Source organism: Eptesicus fuscus, chromosome 9 (assembly GCF_027574615.1).
Source record: "Eptesicus fuscus isolate TK198812 chromosome 9, DD_ASM_mEF_20220401, whole genome shotgun sequence".
NCBI classification, from domain to species: domain Eukaryota; kingdom Metazoa; phylum Chordata; class Mammalia; order Chiroptera; family Vespertilionidae; genus Eptesicus; species Eptesicus fuscus.
The window spans coordinates 94,676,876-94,696,979 of record NC_072481.1 but is presented as its reverse complement, the minus strand read 5'-3'; the positions used below and the strand labels follow the sequence as shown (position 1 = coordinate 94,696,979).

General features: G+C 54.0%; 2 protein-coding genes across 2 annotated transcripts in view; one reads left to right on the top strand and one right to left on the bottom strand.

Annotated features, from left to right (window-relative positions):
• Positions 1-1,610: 1,610 nt before the first annotated feature.
• FOXC1 (forkhead box C1) lies at positions 1,611-4,214 on the top strand. Its single transcript, XM_054721572.1, has 2 exons — positions 1,611-3,805; positions 4,023-4,214. Exon 1 carries the CDS (start codon positions 1,849-1,851, stop codon positions 3,493-3,495), a length of 1,647 nt encoding a protein of 548 aa, XP_054577547.1. The 5' UTR covers positions 1,611-1,848; the 3' UTR covers positions 3,496-3,805; positions 4,023-4,214.
• Positions 4,215-14,978: 10,764 nt separating this feature from the next.
• GMDS (GDP-mannose 4,6-dehydratase) overlaps positions 14,979-20,104 on the bottom strand; it is a 681,907-nt gene continuing 676,781 nt past the window's right edge. The window contains exons 10-11 of the mRNA XM_008158879.3: positions 15,642-15,710; positions 14,979-15,419 (exon numbers count right to left, since the gene is read on the bottom strand). Coding sequence (XP_008157101.1) covers positions 15,357-15,419; positions 15,642-15,710 — 132 coding nt within the window. The 3' untranslated portion in view covers positions 14,979-15,356. The remainder of the gene's footprint in view (positions 15,420-15,641; positions 15,711-20,104) is intronic.

The window sequence follows — 20,104 nt, the reverse complement described above, 5'->3', positions numbered from 1 at the left end:
GGACCCAGTTAGCGCTCAGTCTCCAGGAGGGCCTTTTCTGGGGTTGCCCAAATACAGAGTCGCGCTGCCGGCAGAGCAAGGCCCACGTCTTTCCTGCCCCTTCGTTCCTTTCCCTCTCATTTCTCTCTTCCCATCCCATCCCACTCAGCAGAAACTTCACATCTCAGGCATGTGCACAAGGATGCGCCTTCTGTGCTTATCCCCCCACCCCCAACCCTTGAGCCGCCCTTCAGGGGCGATTCTGAGCATTCCTCCCAAGCATCCGTTATCTCTGCGAGCCCGCAGCCCCGCGCGTGTGCAGATGGAGACTGGACCGGGACGCGTTCAGTTCTTGGATTTATTTATTTGCTCCTTGCTATTACACTTGCTAATGTCACTGAGCCCAAAGCCTGACGACCCCTCCTCTGAGCTGGGCAGGGCAAGAGAGGATGGCGCGCTGCGAACCAGAGGGACCCCGCACGCTCCCCGAAAGGCAGCGCTGGGAAGCCTCCCGGCTTCAGCAGCCCGCAAGCGCCCTCGGGCAGCCAAAGGTTCTAGTGGGCCGAGGAGCAGGGCGTCCCGCAACGCGGCAGCCACAGCCTACCTGGGCGAGCCGGCGCCGGAAGCTCCCGGCAAAGCCCCCTTCCTCCTATTTGTATGGGGAGGGGTCACGGGGACGGCGAGGTGGGGCAGGCAACTCCTTCCCCACCATGCACAGAGCACGACGGTGACTGAGCCCATACAGCTCTGTAACCCAGCTCAGGACAGAACCTCCAGGTGGGGAAAACTGGAGACGTCTGTGAACTCAGTGAGTCCACTGGGCGATCGGGAGAGGAGGAAAGTGGGGAGAGAGGGAAGGTGAGGGGGGAAGGTAGGAGGGGCCGGGAAATCCCGAAGCTGGAGCCGGCCAGTTCGGCCAAGAAATGAGGGACAGCCAGCGCGAGCTGGAACTCCAGGACTCGGCGGTGACATCCGTGAGCAGTGGACGGAGGAAGGGTCTGTGTGGGGCCCGGGAGGGCTCAGGAAATCTGCGAAAACAATGGGCGTCCGTGCGTGCGGAGGGCCCGGGGTGAGAGACAGTGCCCGGCGCCGGCGCCGGCGGCGGAGGGGTGCGAGCGCAGGCCGGACCTGGGCAGGGACTCGGGCTGGGGACCCCGCCGGTCGGCGTGCGTGTGGTCAGCGCGGCGGTCCTCCCGCGGCCCCGCGCGGCCCGGCAGGGCTCGGCCTCCCGCTCACTCAGAGGCGGTTCTCGGCCCCCATTGGCTGCGGCTGCAGCAGGAGGGCGGGGCTCCGCTGCCCGGAAAAAATGTAACTGCGTAAAAAAGTCCTCGCCTGGGTGACGGATGCTCAAAAGTTCAGAAGTTTTCCAATGCTTCCTTAAGCGGCCCGCGCGCGAGAGACTGAAAAAAAAAGGTGACGCGGGGCCCGGGAAGGCGGCCGGCGCGCGGCCCCCCGCCCTGGTGATTTGGCCGCCTTCGCCGGCGGCTGGGGCAGTCTCCTGGAAGGAGCCGGCGGTGTGGCGAGAAGGGCGCCTTCTTGTTTTTTTCAGTTTGGGCTCTTTTTTCCGTTCTCGCCTGGAAGTGGCTCCGCGAGTTCCTTCCAGGCCGTTTGCCGCGTCCTGGTCCGGCCCGCTCCCCTAGCACCGACCCTCCTTCGCGGCCGGCGCCGGCCCCGCAGTGGCTGGAGGCGCCCCGGGAGCCCGAGCGAGCGCCGGGAGAGGCCGCGCGCGGCTGGCGGCTCCGGGAGGCGGCGGCGGCCCGACACCAGCTCCGCGAGGCCCGGACTCGGACTGGGCGGCCGGCGCGGCGCGGCCGACCTGAGCGAGGGTGGGGGGCGGCGGGCGGCGCGGGGCGGCGGCGAGCGGGGGCCATGCAGGCGCGCTACTCCGTGTCCAGCCCCAACTCCCTGGGAGTGGTGCCCTACCTCGGCGGCGAGCAGAGCTACTACCGCGCGGCGGCGGCGGCGGCCGGGGGCGGCTACACCGCCATGCCGGCCCCCATGAGCGTGTATTCGCACCCAGCGCACGCCGAGCAGTATCCGGGCGGCATGGCCCGCGCCTACGGGCCCTACACGCCGCAGCCGCAGCCCAAGGACATGGTGAAGCCGCCCTACAGTTACATCGCGCTCATCACCATGGCCATCCAGAACGCCCCGGACAAGAAGATCACCCTCAACGGCATCTACCAGTTCATCATGGACCGCTTCCCCTTCTACCGGGACAATAAGCAGGGCTGGCAGAACAGCATCCGCCACAACCTCTCACTCAACGAGTGCTTCGTCAAGGTGCCCCGCGACGACAAGAAACCGGGCAAGGGCAGCTACTGGACGCTGGACCCGGACTCGTACAACATGTTCGAGAACGGCAGCTTCCTGCGGCGGCGGCGGCGCTTCAAGAAGAAGGACGCCGTGAAGGACAAGGAGGAGAAGGACCGGCTGCACCTCAAGGAGCCGCCGCCGCCGCCGCCCCCCGGCCGCCAGCCTCCGCCCGCGCCGCCGGAGCAGACCGACGGCCCGGTGCCCGGACCGCAGCCGCCGCCTGTGCGCATCCAGGACATCAAAACCGAGAACGGTACGTGCCCCTCGCCGCCCCAGCCCCTGTCCCCGGCTGCCGCCCTGGGCAGCGGCAGCGCCGCCGCGGTGCCCAAAATCGAAAGCCCCGACAGCAGCAGCAGCAGCCTGTCCAGCGGGAGCAGTCCCCCGGGCAGCCTGCCGTCCGCTCGGCCTCTGAGCTTGGATGGCGCGGATCCCGCGCCGCAGCCGCCGCCTGCGCAGCCCGCGCCGCCGCCGCACCACAGCCAGGGCTTCAGCGTGGACAACATCATGACGTCGCTGCGGGGATCGCCGCAGGGCGCGGCCGGGGAGCTCGGCTCGGGCCTCCTGGCCTCGGCGGCCGCGTCCTCGCGCGCGGGCATCGCACCCCCGCTGGCGCTCGGCGCCTACTCGCCGGGCCAGAGCTCCCTCTACAGCTCCCCCTGCAGCCAGAGCTCCAGCGCCGGGAGCTCGGGCGGGGGCGGCGGCGGCGGGGGCGGCGGCGCAGGGGGCGCCGGGACCTACCACTGCAACCTGCAGGCCATGAGCCTGTACGCGGCCGGGGAACGTGCTGGCCACTTGCAGGGCGCGCCTGGGGGCGCCGGCGGATCAGCCGTGGACGACCCCCTGCCCGACTACTCTCTGCCCCCGGTCACTAGCAGCAGTGCCTCCTCCCTGAGTCACGGGAGCGGTCAGGAGGCTGGCCACCACCCTGCAGCCCACCAAGGCCGCCTCACCTCGTGGTACCTGAACCAGGCGGGCGGCGACCTGGGCCACCTGGCCAGCGCGGCGGCGGCGGCGGCGGCGGCGGGCTACCCCAGCCAGCAGCAGAACTTCCACTCGGTGCGGGAGATGTTCGAGTCCCAGAGGATCGGCTTGAACAACTCTCCGGTGAACGGGAACAGTAGCTGTCAGATGGCCTTTCCTTCCAGCCAGTCTCTGTACCGCACATCCGGGGCTTTCGTCTATGACTGTAGCAAGTTTTGACACCCCCCCACCGCCTCAAAGCCGAACTGAATCGAACCCCAGCGCAAGAACAACCAAAAGAACCATCAATGCAAAATCGAAACCAAAAAAAAATTTCCAATTTAAAAAACCTTGAAAAATATTCACCAAACCAGCGAACAGAATCCCTCCAAACGTTCAACTCACCAGCACACAAAAAACTATTTTCTTAAAAGATTAATTGAGAGCCACCTCCACTTTGCCTTATCTAAATAAACAAAACCATAAACCATTTTACACAGAGACAGCAAAATCATGGTTTATTAAAGGACAGTGTTACTGCAGATAACACGTAAGTTTCTTCTTGCTTTTAAGAGAGCACGCTTTCCTTCTCCTCCTCTCCCCATGCCCTGCCCTTTTCCTTCCCTCACCTCTCACCTGTAAGATATTGTTTTATCCTATGTTGAAAGGAGGGGAAAAGTCCCCGTATATGAAAATCGCTTTCTTTTTATTCATGGACTTGTTTTTAAATGTAAATTTCAACATAGTAATTTATTTTTAATTTGTAGTTGGATGTCGTGGACCAAACGCCAGAAAGTGTTTCCAAAACCTGACGTTAAATTTCCTGAAACTTACTTTGTGCCTTTTTTTTTTCATTATAAAAAGGGAAACTGTATTAATCTTATTCTATCATCTTTTTCTTTTTGTTGAACATATCCATTGTTTGTTTATTAATAAATTACCATTCAGTTTGAATGACACCTATATGTCTGGATATTTTAATACAGCCTTAATTATTATAAGAAAAATATTTCAGAGCTTAAAACACTAGGAATTACCTGTTCTCCTCCTAAATTTCTGAAAAAATGGAGAAACACTATTTCCTATCAAATTTCACACAGAAGTCTCTTTTGGTTTACTTTTCCCCTTACAGCATCTGCAAAACGTACTATATAGTTAGCTTGCTTTGTGGCTAGTTAAAACGTATTTCCCTAAATAGATCTGAGTTGGCATATACACAAATACATTTTCTCAGTAATGACAGAACATGATTTGGAAATTGTATGCCCATGAATCAGCAGTCTTTACCACAGTGATACCTGTGTGTCCAGAGAGGTGAATGTGCCTCCAGATAGAGACACACATATTTGGCTTGTGCAGCACATAAAAAATTAGGATGTGTATTATACATCCCTCTGAACCAAATGCAAGATAGATTTTATTCCTATTTTTCACTCCTTTATTAGAGGAAAAATAAACCATTTTTAAATGTATGTATATAAGACATCCACATTTACAATCCTCCATGTGTTATGACGAAGGATTATTTTTTTAAAAATGTACTGTGTGTTGGAAAGGGGAATTTAATCTTTGGGAAACTATTTTAGAAGATATGTTCGTAGAGCAATTATTTTTTGAAAAGGCTATAAACCAATAACAAGAAAGGAGAGAGGGGCAGTGTATTTTAGTCTAGGGTGTTGTATTTTTTTTCAATCCAATTTTTCTTGCTAATTTACAGTTAAACGTAGGGGCAATCGGATTGGCCCTCCCCCTTTGTAAATAACCCAGGAAATGTAATAAATTCATTATCTCAGGGTGATCAGCCCTGTCAATCAGACTTTAGGGAGATGGTGATTTGATTACAGACATTCAGGGCCTTTCAGTTTGTTTTCGAGATAATACAGTTTCCTGCTATCTGCCGCTCCTATCTAGAGGCAACACTTAGCAGTAATTGCTGTTGCTTGTTGTCAAAATTTGATCATTGTTAAAGGATTGCTGCAAATAAAAACACTCTAATTTCAGTCCAAAAGTGCTTTCCACGGCCTCTGATTTACTCGGGTCTTTTTTGCTCAGAGTCGTAACTCAGTAGCCAGGGGAGACTGCGGCGGCGCAGGGCGCGGTGTCTCCCGGTCAGGTTGGCGGGGACTGGCCGCCCGGCTGCTGTGAGCCTCCGCGCGGCCGTCGCAGCGCCAGGTCCTCGGTGCCCCCGCTTTGCGTGGACGATGGAAGGAAAAAACCCACTGACAAAGCTCGCAGAGTCTGTGCGTTGGTCCACTTGCGAGCCGAGCGTGGAGCCGGGGTGTGAGGACAAAGGGTCTGGTGGCCGGAGCTGGGCTGTCCAGGCCCGGAAGGAAAGCGGCAGCAGGTGGCCAAACGGCCACCCGTCCCTTCTGACCGGGTGACCCGTCTCCAGTCCGGGCAGTTCGAACAGCCGGAGACGGTTCCTTCTCTGACATGCCGGGTTCAGCTTTTTGGAACAGGGGGACGGAGTGCAGGCCTGCGGCTCTCCGCGGGCTTTCCGCGGGGCGTCTCCCGCGGCCCGACGCCGGCCTCCGGACGCGCTCCCCGCGGCAGGCCCTCCGGCTAATGAGCTGTAATTACCGCCGCGGCCCGGCCCGCTTGTTTGTGTTTGGAGCTCCTTCCTCTCCCACCTCGCCCCCGCCCCGCCCCTTCCCTGGCTCCTCACCGCCTCCTCCTGAAACCTGCTGTTTGGGGAGAAAATAGAGCCCACGGAGACCTAGGCGGGGTGTGCGGGTGGGAGCGTGGGCGCCGGGCAGGGGTGCGTGTGGAGCGGACGGCCCTCGTCGCCCGGCTGGGGAGCCGCGGGAAGGCGGCGGGTTCTGCTCACCCTCTCGCCACCGGACACAGCGCTTCCCGTGGGCACTGCTCGCCGCCTTTGTTGTGAAGACACACGTGTGATTGGGAGCTCATCCAGGGTGGGAAGGTCACAGGCACGCCGTTGCTCCCCCGCGACGGGGCGCCCCGCGCCAGCCCGCAACATAGGCAGCCACAGGCTTGCAGGAGGACCCCGGCCCCGGCCCCTCGGCCTGGCCGCGCCGACCTGCCCGGTTCAGCGCTGGGGCTCCAGGCGAGCCCCCACCGGCAGGGTTGCGTCCCCTCGGAGTGTGAAGTCAGTTGACAGAGGCCACAAATCACTTCGCAGTGGCAGGCGAGGGAGTCGCTTGGCCGAAAGGACGAGAGGCGTGCAGGCGGGCCGGTTCCGAGTGCCCCCGGTCCACGTGCCCGCGACCCTCTGCATCACGACCCTCTGCAGCCCCGACCTGGGGTTTGTGGCCCCAGGGCATCGCGGCTGCAGTCAGCCTGGGGCCTAGATCCAGTCTGGCCCTTGAAAGCTCGACCCTGCTGCCCAGAGCCTTGGGTCGCGGGACACAGAGGCGGGCTCGCCGGGAAAGGTCGGCCCTGGCGCCCCGAGGGAGCGCTGGTGGCCTGAGCTGGAGTGGGAGCGCTGGGTGAGTTCTTCCTGGTCCCGCCAGGATGTGGAGTGGGCTTCGGGCGCCCCTTGCTCCTCCTTTCTGGGTCTCCAGTCCCTGTGGCTGGAGAGGAAACCGGTAGGAGTATTCTGGCATTAGTGGACCAAGAGCAGCGTTTAAGTGCTTGCATGGGGAAGGCTTCTTAGCAACCAGTTTTGCCCTCTTGGTTTCCAGCGTTTGAAAATTAGGCATGAAGACATACGTGTCCAGGAAGGTGTTTGTGTTATACCTATATAGCAAAGGTAGTAATTTCTACAGGAATTGCTATGTTTGAGTGGAAGGTCAAACGTTCTACTCATTATTCTGACTTTTGAAACCACAGTGTAATGGTTTCTACTATCACTATATTTGCACTTGGATTCTTATGTCCCATTTAAGAAAAACCAACTCCTGCCAGCCTTATTTAATCTGGAAGAACTACTGATTCCTTAGTGGTTTGCATGTTTGATCCGTACTTTTTCAGTAATAAGGATATATTTTTCCTGTAAAGTATTGGAAGAAAACTCCTTGATATTTTAACTAACAAATAGTCCATTTTGAAATTAGCTGGCAACACGAAACGAGTAAGACCCAGCCATGGGGACTTGGCTGATTTCGAAATTAACTTCTGTAGGTGGCTTTAGGAGAGCATTTTGTCATTTATGTGGCTGTGGGCACATTTATTTTCTTAGCAAATGCCAGCGTGATACGTGCATCTGAAAGTTCGCATTTGGCATATTGCATGTCTGGTAGGAATGCTTGCTGCTTCCAAAGTTGTGTAGTTAGCCATCCTTTCTTCATGAGATTGCATGCAAACAAGCATGCATTTTACTATTTATCATTCCACACAGTTTGTGTCATTAATAATCAATGTTTGCAGAGGAATAAGGCTCAATTGTGCTGGTGGCCCATAAGCTCTTGGCTGTTTCCTGTGGGGTCAGAAACAGGGGTCAGGAAACAAGAATGCCTTATAGCCCTGCTGGGCTCCCCTGAACTTTGATAGGTAAAGAGGGGACATAAGACCTTTTCTCTCCCACTCAGCTCCCCAGAGAGGAGAGTCAGTTTTTAAGGTGGGAGGCCATTTGTTTTGTTCTTAATGGTGCAAAACTCCACAGAGGTCCTGACCTCTCTACTGCTTCAGGCTGCCTGGACAGACGGTCCAAGAGGGCCCAGAGGCATCCACAGGGGCTCCAGGCTTTGGATACCAGTGTCTTCCTCACTGTCAGTGGCACCTGAAGCAATGCTGGTTGAAGTGACAGTTGCTTTCTACCTCCATGCCACATCCCGGAGTTCCTGGGGAGGGATCCCATTTCCTTCGGAGACCAATTCCCACCACTGGATCCTGTCTGGTGTCGCAGAGTGTTCTCTTTAGACTCCTCTAGACTCATTTCAGAGCTGGTTGATGAAGCCATTAGCCCTTCCCACCCAGTCATAAACAAATGTCACTTTAGGGGCAAGATTGATGGTGGCCATGTAATAAAGCTGGCCAGGCAGAATACATTCTGCAAGGGCAGTCATTCCGCAGCAAGCAGAGAGCACTGGGGGGAGGCAGGGAGAAAAGGGATCAAGAGATCTTGTCAGAGTGCTCACCCCACCAAGTTGTAGGGGGCAGAGAGCAGGCGAGCCCTCAGCTCAAGAGAGCTCCCAACCAGCAAAGCCTAATTTATTCAGACAGTGGCCACAGGCATGAACCCCCTCCCCTGCCCCCCCCCCTGCCAGATTTGCCATGGACCCCCAAATCCAGCTTCAGAAACCCCACTTTTCTGAAAGCTCCTGTTTCAATTGATAATGAAGCCAAGAGGTTCCTTGCAAACAGCTTTTATTAATGGCTTCCCTTTGGTATTTGGGCTCTATATTCATAGTCAGAACTTTTGTGGCCTGATACCTCACTCCATCTCCCCTTTCTGAGTGTGAATCCAATATAATCATTAAGTTCTGTGTCTCTTTGTGTCTCTGTCCCTCTGTCCTCCTCTTTCTCTCTGTCACTTTCGCTCACCACTCTTTCTCCCAGGTCCCCACCTAGGCCTTGAGGCCCTGAAGTTTCTCCCTATGTCCCCCTCCAGTTGAGCCCTGGCCTGCAGGCCCAGGCACTGAGACCTTTGGGTGTTGGGCTGGATGCAGCAGACCAGAGCTTATTCCCAGTCCTCAGAAAGACTTGGTGCCCTCAGGGAGCAGGACTGGCAGGTTCCAGGTCTGAGTCAGGCTGGGAAAGGAGCAATACTTAATTAAATGAATTCCAACTCCAAAATCCATTCAGGAGAATCAAAACGGCTTCTCCACGACGATGCTCTAAAAGTGATTAGGAGTGGAAAATTGAGCAAAACGTACCATGTCCACATTATTGGAAACCAAAATATGGTGTGGAGAGCAGAAGGCTGGACTTGGGACCTTTGTTGTGCCCCTTTCCCATCAAACCCTGGCTCCAAAGAAACCCTCTGTTTTATATTAATTTTTTTGTTGTTTACTTTATTTTTCCCCTCACTGATTTTTAATTTGCAGCATATTGAGCATATTATAGGAGATGCAGTATGATCTGGAATTTCTTTGCATATAGGCCCTGACCCTCCAGACAGGAGAGAAGGGTGGGGCATCCACACAAGCACAGCCCAAGAGGAGAGGTGGGTTCTGCGTGGTCCTGACGGGGCCTAGCATGGCTTACAGCTCATAATCTCCCCACCCAGGTCTGCTGGGTGACCCCAAAAGCCCCAGGGTTGCTTCCCCAGGACTCTTGCTCTTCCAGATGGTACCTCCCTCTGTTCTCCCAATGAGCATCATCTTTCTCTGGTCCGTCTTTAGGTTCCTCGAAGCCCGCCAGTTAGCACTGTTGGTCATTTGAACAAAACTGCCCACCCTCCTCTAGCTGTCTCTGCAAGTTGCTCCTAGGGGGACTCGGTGAGCTGCCCATTTGCCCACTAAGTCAACACAGCTTGGTGCTACTTGGGTGGGCGTGGGGGTGCAATTTGGGAGCCCAGGTTTAGAGCAGTGGGTGGGCAGCCAGGGCCAGGCAGTGCGGCCTGGATGGGGGAACCCCAGGCAAGCCTAGGAACACGGAGGCGCCCCAGCACACAGGACATTGGGGCCTAGGGACCCGGAGGGGCTCTTCTGGGACTCAGAACTGGAGAGTGAGGAATGAAGGGGTTTGCTCTAGGGCTTTAAGGAGAGAGAGAGAGAGAGAGAGAGAGAGAGAGAGAGAGAGAGAGAGAGAACTTCTTCCCCCATTACCTACCCCAGGGAAAAAGCAGGAAAACCAACACATTTAGCGCCATTAACCCTTAAGGCCTCTGCATCTCCTTCAGCATAAAAGTAGGTCATCGGTGCAAGTGCTGGGTTGGGGTCTTGTTAATGGCTATAGATGTGAAACCGGACATGGGTGGTGAGTGGGGAGCACGTATTTAGGCGGCCATCGGATTCCTAAAAATCTGCCAGGAGAGGAAAACCGAAAACTTTGTCCTCCGAGTAGAGCAAAATCGGCATCCCCGATGGTGCACAGGAAGAGCCCTGGAGGTTGGGCAAGCTTTTCCCCCCAGCCAGGCCTGGGGCGCCCGTAGCCCGCAGCGGTAGGGGGCCTTTCCGGAGCCTGTGCCCCCCGGCCGAGCTTCCTTGCATTTCTAATGAGGATCCTTATAACTATGCACGGAGGACACCCGCCTTTCGGTTGCGCCAAGGGGGAGAGTGTGGGTTAACCGGGTGGAGGTGCCACCAGAGCCTCAGTCCTGTGTCCCGGGGAGAGCCGGGGGAATTCGGCCCCACCGCTGATCCCACAGCCAAGGGCTGTCTAAGTGCTAGAAATTCCCAGATAGAACTCGGTGGGGTGCCGCCCTGGGCCGTCAGTCCCCGGTCCTCCCCCCCCCCCCGCGTCCTGCACGCCCACTCCCACTCCCGCTCTGGTTCCACGGAATATCCGGGAGTGCAGGGCAACGACGCACAGTAAGTGTTTGGTGACCGGGAAATAAGGCGACATTGCTCTGCGTTTGCCACCCGGCTTCTCGGGCGGCCAATGATCCACTCAGCCCCCAGGAAAGAGTCGGGGGAGCCAGGGGCCTTAGGGTGCCGCCTGGATCACCCCAACCTTTCTTCCTGGCGCTGCTGCGGGGAGAAGTGGCACAACAGGAAAGCCTCGCCAGAAGGCCCGTCCCTGGCGGCTTCCTCACCATAAAAAGTCAGGCTCCAGCCGAGGTCCTGACCCCTTCCAAATATATATTCCCGCGCCCTCGGCCCGCCACTCCAGCCTGGGCCTCGGGCGGTGCGGCTTCCGCGCAGGTTGGCCGGCCCCAGGGCCTCCCGTCAGAGTGGTGGGAGTCGGGGAGCCCCGATTTCAGTTGTCGCCCCCAGGTCACCAAAGCTCTCGTGTTTTGGACCTTCAGCTTTTCGAAGCGTCCATCCCGCGCACCCTGCGTGCACCGGAGCATTGGCGAGGCCAGGACTCTGGCTGTGGAAGGTGTTTTTGTTTTGTTTTTCTTAAGGACACCTGACACCTGTCCATCACCCCCTCAGCTCCCCGCAGGTGCGCCTGGTGGGGAGAGCGAGCTGTCCGCGCCCCTACACGTGTGCGGGGCTTACTGCCCGGCCGGCCGGGGCGGAGGGGCGCGCAGTGGGGGCTGCAGTTTGCCAGTCCGGAGACCCGGAGGCCCGCCCAGGGCTCAGAGCTAGGGAGGGGGTCGAGGGTCACCGGGGCCTCCGCAGTCGCCTTAGGGGCCCTGCAGCACCACAGCAAAGCGGTCCCAGTGAACGTGGCCTGACTCCAGGGGCTTGCACACAGGCAGGCGCCTCAGTTCCCGAGTTTAAAGATCAAAAGGGGCAGCTGAGAACCTGGCGTCCGGGGCGTCAGTTGTGTGTGACCCCTGACCCCGGAGGAAGGGGGAGGAAGCGCGGGAGACGGGGAGTAGGCTCGGGCTTTGGACCTGGGGTCAGCCCGCGGTCTTCGGCCTCCCAGCAGAGACTCTGGCGGAGGAAACCCGTGAGGGTGGAGTGGGGCCCAGCCATCGTATTCCCAAGGAGGCCTTGGAAGGCCTTGGGGATAGAGCCCACGCTGGAGTATCGAGGGTGCACCCTGGCTGCCTGCAGGAAGGCCCGCAGCTGGGGCCTGGGGGAGGGAGCGATGGCCACAGAGGCTTGGGACATGAAATGGCCGCAGGTCCAGTCCCGGTAATAATCCTGATGGCACACACCCTCAAAATGTGCTTCCCGCTTTCTGAGTGTGCCCCAGAGGGAGCAAGGAGGTCACAGGGAGGTCTTGGCCTGGAGCCTGCTTGGGGCAGGGCAGCAGCACCCCCAGGACTCCTGGAAGAAATCCGGCCCAGACCCTGTGGGTTGGAAAGGACACTGTGGACTGTGGCAAACCCCCGGCTGCGGAGGGTGGGCCAGCCTCCAGAGAGGCTTCGTGTCCCAGTTGTCGCTGCTGTTTGTGAGAATTCCCAGGGACTAAAACCCACAGTTTCTGGAGATGTCGGTGGCATGTTGGACTATGTTTGTAACACATGTGCACACAGAGACACACGATATTTTTTAAAACCCAGTGTACTGAAGGCTGCAGTGTAGGTCGTGAAAAATAGATGAGTGTGAACTTAGACTTTTGGGATATATCTTAAAACTGAGAATACTGTAATACTTTCAACAATAAAGATTTAATTAAACACACACACACACACACACACTCACACATTCACACACACACATGAGAATACCTGATTGGAATCCCCACAACAAACAAGATGCTGGAGGTGCTTTGAGGCTTTTTGGGGGGCTTACACATTTATTTGTAAAGTTTAAGGTTATTTTGAAATGAAATTTCAAAGTGCTGTCTCCTGCTACAACCTTTAAGAACACAGGGAAGGTCTCATTCGCCAGCAGCCAACCAATGTGGCCAAGGGTGTAGGGAATCTTGGTGGTTGGTGTTGGTGATTAAAGGAGAAGAGAGGAGCCTGAAGCAATTCCACAGCCTGAAATCAATGTCCCGAGGAGCCCCCTTACAGGGAGCACTCTCTCCCAAGCTCTCCCCCGAAGGGGCCTGCAGTCTGCTGCCGGCTTTGGTTCCACATAGCTGGGGAGGTGTGTCAGGCTTATTATGCCTGACCTCGCTCCCTTCTAATGCCCTAATGACGAAGGGCAGCAGACAAAGCCCAGGCAGTCTGGCAGGCCAATCTGATGGAAAGTGAGGCTGCTGGGTGGCCCACGCATCCATGCACCTTGTTGCTCATCTGGGCACTAATGCGGTTGGACTGCTTTGCTGTTATATTTGAGTGTACTAACATTGTGAGGTTCTTAGTTTTTAACTTAAAACCAAATGGAGATGGAACATAGTTTATCACATCTAAAATGAATAGCCAAAGCTGGCAGAGCAGAAAAAAAAGGGGAAAATAAGTTCACTGAAATTGAATTGATATTTAAGATAAAATTGTCTTGAAGGATGTCCAAATGAAACTCACAGCACAAAAAGACTCAGATTTGTTCTCTTTTTCTCCTTGAGGTTTAGAAACCAAGTGGACCCCCACCTCCCCATTGAGGGTGCAGGAATAGAGAGAAGGTTGCAACCAAAAATACTCTTTGTGTCTTTCAGAAACTGATTCTCCAGACCATTTTGGGAAGAACAGTTTAACGTTATGGCTCCACTGGACTCCCATTAAACCCCTACCTAGGATCTGTCCTGGTCTTCACTGAAGAGCTTAGTAGGCCTTTAGGCTAATAAGTCACAAAACACTGAATTGAATGGGGTCACTGCAAGCCCTAGAATGGTCTCTATGCCTGGGTCTGGGATGAGATGGAGGGTTCAGGGGGTCAGAGGAGAAAAGGAGGTGCCTGTCTGTCAGGTCAAGGCTAAGGGGAATGTGTGTGAATGTGTTTATCTGTGAGTATGTGTGTGACAGTGTGATAGCAGGTTTGTGAGTTATGTTTGCAAGTGAGTGAATGTGTGTGAGATGGCGTGTTAGTAGGTGTGTATTTGTGTTTGTGAGTGTTTGGGTGTGTGTATTGAAGTCTGTGAGTGACATTGTGTGAGCATGTAAGTGTGAGTGTGTGTGTATGTGTGCCCACCAGCCTGCCTCATCCTGGAGGCCCAGTCTGCCCGGGACCATCTGTTTCCAATTAGCAGCATCCCGATTGGGAGAAGGCCCCATCCTGGGGCAGCTTCTGAGAAGGGGGCCGCTAGCTAGCTCAGGCCACCCTAGTTCTGCTCCATCAAAGCTGAGGCTGGCCCTGGCTAGTATGCTGTCACAGCAACTCTGGGCAGCCACACAAAGAATCCTCTTTCCTGCCGCCAGCCTTCGGAGCCTGGGTCCTCCCCAGACCATAAACCTGCTAGAGAATACATTCAGAAACAGTTCGCCTGCACTCACAGGAGATGGGCAAGGCTGGAAGTCCATTTGCTATAAAGTTTTATTTTATTTTCCTTGGAGGGAAAGTGAGGGGAAGAAGAGCCCTGATTTAATTTGTTCTGCAGCAAAATATGGCATTTCATGCAGAGGTATCCACCTGTGTGCAGATCCTGGTTTGCTGCTGCAGATTCCATATGTTTGCGTGTTCACCTGCCATGGCTGTGTTCACACTGACCATGGCTCAGGAGCCCCTGCCTGTGGTGCTAGCCAGGCCACCTGAACGATGCACCCAGTGAAACCGGTCAGTGATCCCAGGCCCAGACTTAAAACCTCCCAATTATAACTTCTAATTAATGCTGATACAGTTGAAGGGCACAGGACTTGGCATATATTAGGCACTTAATGTAAATTGGTTGAATGACTAAATCAAAGTTAGATTTAAAAAGTGATCTAGCACCGAGGAGAGGTTGGAAGTGCGTATTGTGTAAGATTCTAGACCACAAGGGAAAGCATGGGCTCAGAGACCTCTGGGTAACCCAGGGGCTTCAGCGTGGAATGTTCCAACAATATTTACTTACCTTCAAGTTTCTTCTCCTAACCCCCCTCTATTTCTGAAGCCTTCCTTTGAGATGACTGGAGCCCCGTGGGTTCTAATTATAGTCAGCAGAGACCAGAGCGGTGTGAATGCCTCCTTTCTGCAGGAACTGGGTTTCCAAATGGGCTGGAGAGACTGGCTTATTGTCACTGGGAGGGAGACAAATGTCCCGGCAGAGACTTAGGAGGACACACAGGCAAAGTCAGCCTGGGCCCGGCAGGGGCTGCCTGCAGGGGCTCTCTCAAAAGCCAGCAGGCCTGCAGGGAGATATTTCACTCCAAGCCATGGATCGAGGTTTTCTGTTTTGTTTTGTGGCCCTTATAGCTGCTTTTATAACTTGCAGAAAACACGGACATCAACTCCTCCTGCTGGTTTATAGAAAGGCCATTTTTAATCAGAAAAAAGAAAAACCAGTTGAAAGCCTCACAATTTCAGCTGTCTAATGACATGATTTCAAGTAGAGGGAACATGTGATTAAAACATCTTTTTGATTTCGTAAAACCATTCAGAGAAGGCCTCGACAAAGGGAAAGTGGGCCAAACCGGAGCGCCGCGTCCTGTCCCGGCTGCTGCAAACCCCCTCGGCCGCAGGCCTGCTGGCAAGACCACTTCGCAGTGGCTGCGGGGTCTCCGGCAGCTCTCGGAAGGGCGCGCCCCTCGCTCCTCCCTGGACCACTGGTGCGGCCCCCAAGGGCTGATTCTGCCGGGACAGAGGCCGGTGGGGCGGCTGGGCGCTGGGCGGCCACGCTCAGGCGTTGGGGTTGTTCCGCATGAGCTCCACGTCGGCGTCTACCATCTCCCGCACCAGCTCCTGGGATCCGAGACAAAGGGTGGGCGCTGAGGGTGGGGTTTCCGTCACTCTCTCCTGGCGACACCTCCACCCTTGTGGCGGCCTTCCCCTACCCCCTCGCCCTCCGACCTGGGCACCACCGGCGCCCGGCTGCCCGCCAGGTGGCCACCCTCCCGCGGGGCCCATCCGGACTAGTCCTGCGGCGGGGGCGCCCACGGGTCCCACCGCGCGGGGGACACTTACATCAAAAGCGACCCGGGGCTTCCAGTTCAGCTTCTGTTTCGCTTTGGTGCAGTCTCCTTGCAGAAAGTCCTACGGGTGGGGAGAGAGAGAGGCGGGCGGGGTCAGGGTGGCGGTCCCGAAGCCGTCGGCGTTCAAGGCTCCGGCTTTCCTCCACCAGGTCCCCGCGGGGCACATCGCCTTGGCTCTGGAGCCGTAAATCTTGCGATGGTCGCGTCTAAGCCTGCGCTGCACAGCGGGGGAGGGTGACCGCCGTCCGTGCGCAGTCCGCGCAGCCCTCGCGTCCACCGTCCACAGACGCTCCGTGACTGCACGGTAGATACAGGAGGTCGACAGGGACGCTACTGTGTGAACTGTTTGGAAATACTACGATCCTCAGGCAGGAGGAGGGAGAAGTGACTGTCACCGTCCCCCAGCTCCTCCCGGTGCCGGGACGCCGCGCGCCCGCCCCGGCCACCAGCGCGCTGCGCAGCGTGGGGAAGCGGCCTGGGACGTCGCTCCAGGCGGGCGGGCGCCCCTCTTCTGCCGGGGCCACGGTCACTCCGGCCAGGCGGTCCTTCCCGGCGGCGGCTCCCAGCCTCTCGGGCTCTCTGGAGCCCGCGGTTCTCACTGCCACCCGGCACACCCACAGGCACATAAAACGAAACCGAAGCTTCCCGAAGCAGCCCTGCCTTCCAGGGGCACTAGACGCAGCGTTTCCTCTCCTGTGGGTTCTGGTGCGCTCTGTATGGAGGCTCCTCTCCACCCACTAATGATGCGCACCGGGCAGCTGGGAAACGCTGCCTTGCTGGCCGCCCTCTGCAGTGTCACCGAACCGCTCCGCTGCAGGATCAAGTTAATTTTCAAACAGCTTCCAGCTCCAGTGCCAGAGGCCGGGGCCGCCATTTGCTCGATACTTAAGTTTCTCCTCCCATCGGACGGGGGCCTTATCAAAATACTAAAAAGTATGAAACAGTGTGCCCATGGCTCTGGCAGTCTGCTCCCTCAGCCACCAGGGCCGAGCGGAAACCAAGCACACCAGGGCTTCTGAGAGTTTCCATCCATTTAAAACACTTCCTTGGAAGGAAAGCTTGCTAAAAGAAAACCAGAGGAGAATAAATTAATCCTGCATCTCAGCCCTCACTCACCAATTTCTTATTACAACTCTCTAAAGAAAACTGAGATGAGAATTTCAAGATGATTTGCAAAAACGGAGGGCGGAAGGAAAGAAAGAATGAGAAGGAAAGAAGAAAAAAGAAAGAAAAGTACTTGGCCATTTTGGGGGTAAGATAAACATTTAGCTTTTACACATACAAATGTATTCATCAAATTACAAGATGAGTACTCAAAACAGGAGAATGTGAAGGCGGTATGAAAACAGTCCAACTTTAAACAAGGTAAGTATCTCATGAAGGCACCATTTTCCCTACACATGATATTAAAGAACAACTTAAAACCAGTTATATCAAGTGAAAGTAACAGATAATGGAGCTACAACTGAGAGCCTCCCCACAGATTTTCCTGGGAGTCCGCGGAGAGGAGCAGGCCTGGGGTGTGTCTCTGCAGGGCACACTGCGCACTCACCTTCACTAGAAAGCTACTTCTGAATATCTATACTGTTTGCTTGAAATGGTATGCTAACAGGGTACATTCAACAACTCTCATTCTCAACCATCCATCATTACTTAGGGTTGAATAAATCAAACTCCCAAAGGCTTTCCATTTTATAATACACTGAAGTACCGGTTTCCTCTCCGGGGTATTAATAATAGTAAAACAAGTTATTTCTGCTGGCCCAGGCGTCCATATACAGATTCTTCAGGAAAAGTAGGGTACAAAAATTAATACTTAGCAATTGAACACAGTGCCACATGGAACTGGAAATACAAGTGGAGAAAACAAATCAATTTATTTCTCTTTCCCTTCCCTAAGTAAGCTTGTCTGTACTTCTACAATCCTTCTGCTTTCCTGTGAGAGACACCATGATGTTCTTTCTTGTTCCCCAGAGGGAGCTGTGAGCGGCAACATGGCCCTCGAATTCCACAGCAGCTACACAGCCTGAAGAAGCACGGTTATTGTTTAATCACGCAACACTTGTTGTAAATCAACTAGCGCTGCATAGGATGCAATTCATGACTCTGAACTTATAGTTAGCAAAACCTTAAAACCAACTCTGGCTCCCAGTAATCTCAGTAGGCTTGGGAAAGGGAGCTTTGTATTGTAATTATGTTTCCTGTATTTTTCTACAAGTAGCTCATAATATAAAAACAACTAGGGAACTACAATTAAGGAAAAAAGAAAAATGGTTTTCAAAAGCTTAGAAACAGACATTGCTACCATGCACTGTAAAAGTATTTCATTGAAACCGGAGACGCACCCAGTTAAACTTCCCAATTTAGTTTTGAGCCCAACTCCTACATTCCAGTCTAGCAGCTTACTTTAACCTCCTGCCAAGGCTCTGTCTCCCTGAAATTTAATTAGACCAAAAGACCTTGTGAAGGAAAAGGATGAGGTTCCATCAAAACAAAACAGCGGCTCACTGTGCCAGATGCAACTGAGCTGACATCTAGAGCATCCATGCGCTTGTGCCCAGTCAGCATAGGGGAAGACTAAGGACACTGCACTCCTCCCGAAGGACTTTACTTCTTCCTGTGGCATCCTTCAAAGAAAATATAAAGTAAATGATTTAGTCTGCAAGGTTTGGGGCACAGGGGGTCCTTAAAGGGGGCCTGGGAAAGGCCAGGCGTGGGAGTGCACGTGGCTCTGATTGACAGGGTGGGTGTGGAGACGCTCCTTTACATAAGTCTTCTGCTAGCCCCAGAGATTGAGAGTTGGAAGCTGTGTTCTTACAATGACACCAGGAACTGCTCTCCTTATAGGACTGTGTGGAGCAAGGGGGAGGGGAGAGGAAAATAAGGCTGAAACATGTTTTACTTTTAGATTTCACAAACCCTCTCCGCTAGGGTGTGATCAGCTCCTGAGGATGAGGGAAGAGTGAACTCATCTGCTGTGCTCTTGTCTCCTTTTCTGAAAGTTCACTTCCTTTTTGTTTATGGGCTTAAAGCTACAGGATGACAACAGAGGCAGAGCTGAATTAAAGTGATGATTTTATGTGCAGTTTCCAAAGTGGACCTGTGCACTGGGTGGTCTGGAACCTTTCTGTAGAAAAGACAATAAAGCTCTGGGAAAAATTTAAAGCATTTCTATGTGAATATGACATTTCCTGAACTCCAGCTTCTGGTGTCTTCACCATTTCCATTGCTATGCCTTAGGTGAGCTATACAGTTTCAACATGTGATTTATTATTGTCAAATTCAATTAGGGTTAGCTGAGCATTTCATAGCAGCCAAACAGCGTGAGCAAGAGAAAATGGATGTGTCCAGATGCCCAGAACCCCCTCTCTTTTCCCAGAGTCCCTGACTACTGTCGACTTGTTTGACCTTTAGGAATTGTCCTTTAACTCTTTGTCCAGGCATAACCCCCAAAGGCCAAGGCCAGTGGTCAAAGCAGTGAACAGCAGCCCAGCAGAAGGAAATGTTTTGCTGCAGCAATTTTTCAGGCTCTCCTGGCTTATGTTCTTGTTTCAGTGAACTGATAAAGGGCCAGACTGAATCCTGGAAAAATCATTAAGCCAGTTTCTGAGCCCACGTAGTTAACACAAAGTCCAGAAAAGGAGCGAGCATGCCGTGCCACTATCTTCTCCTCTGACTATAATTTCCTCTCCTCACGTCCGGACACCTTTTCACCTCCATCGAGATAACAACACATCTTTAAATGATGCTGGCTAGTTTTCTTCCCTTCCCTCAATCTTATTTTATTTTGATTATTATTTAACACATTTAATCCCTTTGAAACTCACCCACTTCTGAAATCATTGTAGGGAATGTCATTAAATAGATTATATCACATATCTTTTCAAAGTTCACAGTCTCGTTTTTTTCTCCCTCTTTCGCTGAGGCTGCATTGGGAAAATTTTAATATTTATTTCAAATTATGTGTGGGATACCACATTTCCTACAGGTCTTCTTGTAAAGCTTGCAAAGGACATCTGTTTAGGTGAAGAAACATTTTAAGAGTGTGAGCTCTTTCGGCAGCATGTTAACCTTGTAATGTGCACACGGAGAGACTGACTCCGTGCTGTAAAAAGGAGGTGCCCAGGCAGGACGTTAATGAGGAAGGTTAAGCCTGGGGAGAGCCCTGCTCCAACACTGTCAGGAAGCCAAGCTCTTCAGCAGGAGCAGCACTTCGCATTCATTTCTTTCCTGCCGCTTTTCTTAAAAAAGCAAAATTGCGGACTAGCTCAGGCTCCAAGGGAATAAAAGAATGCCAATGAATTTGGTTCTTGATCTAACTTTATGCTAATGGAGAGCGAGCAGGAAAGATTGACTTTGGTGAAATACTTCTTGTTAGATAGACAAAACTGCTAAACAACAACAACCCATACCCCCAAACTTCAGTAAAATAGAAAAAGTGTCAAAGCACATCCC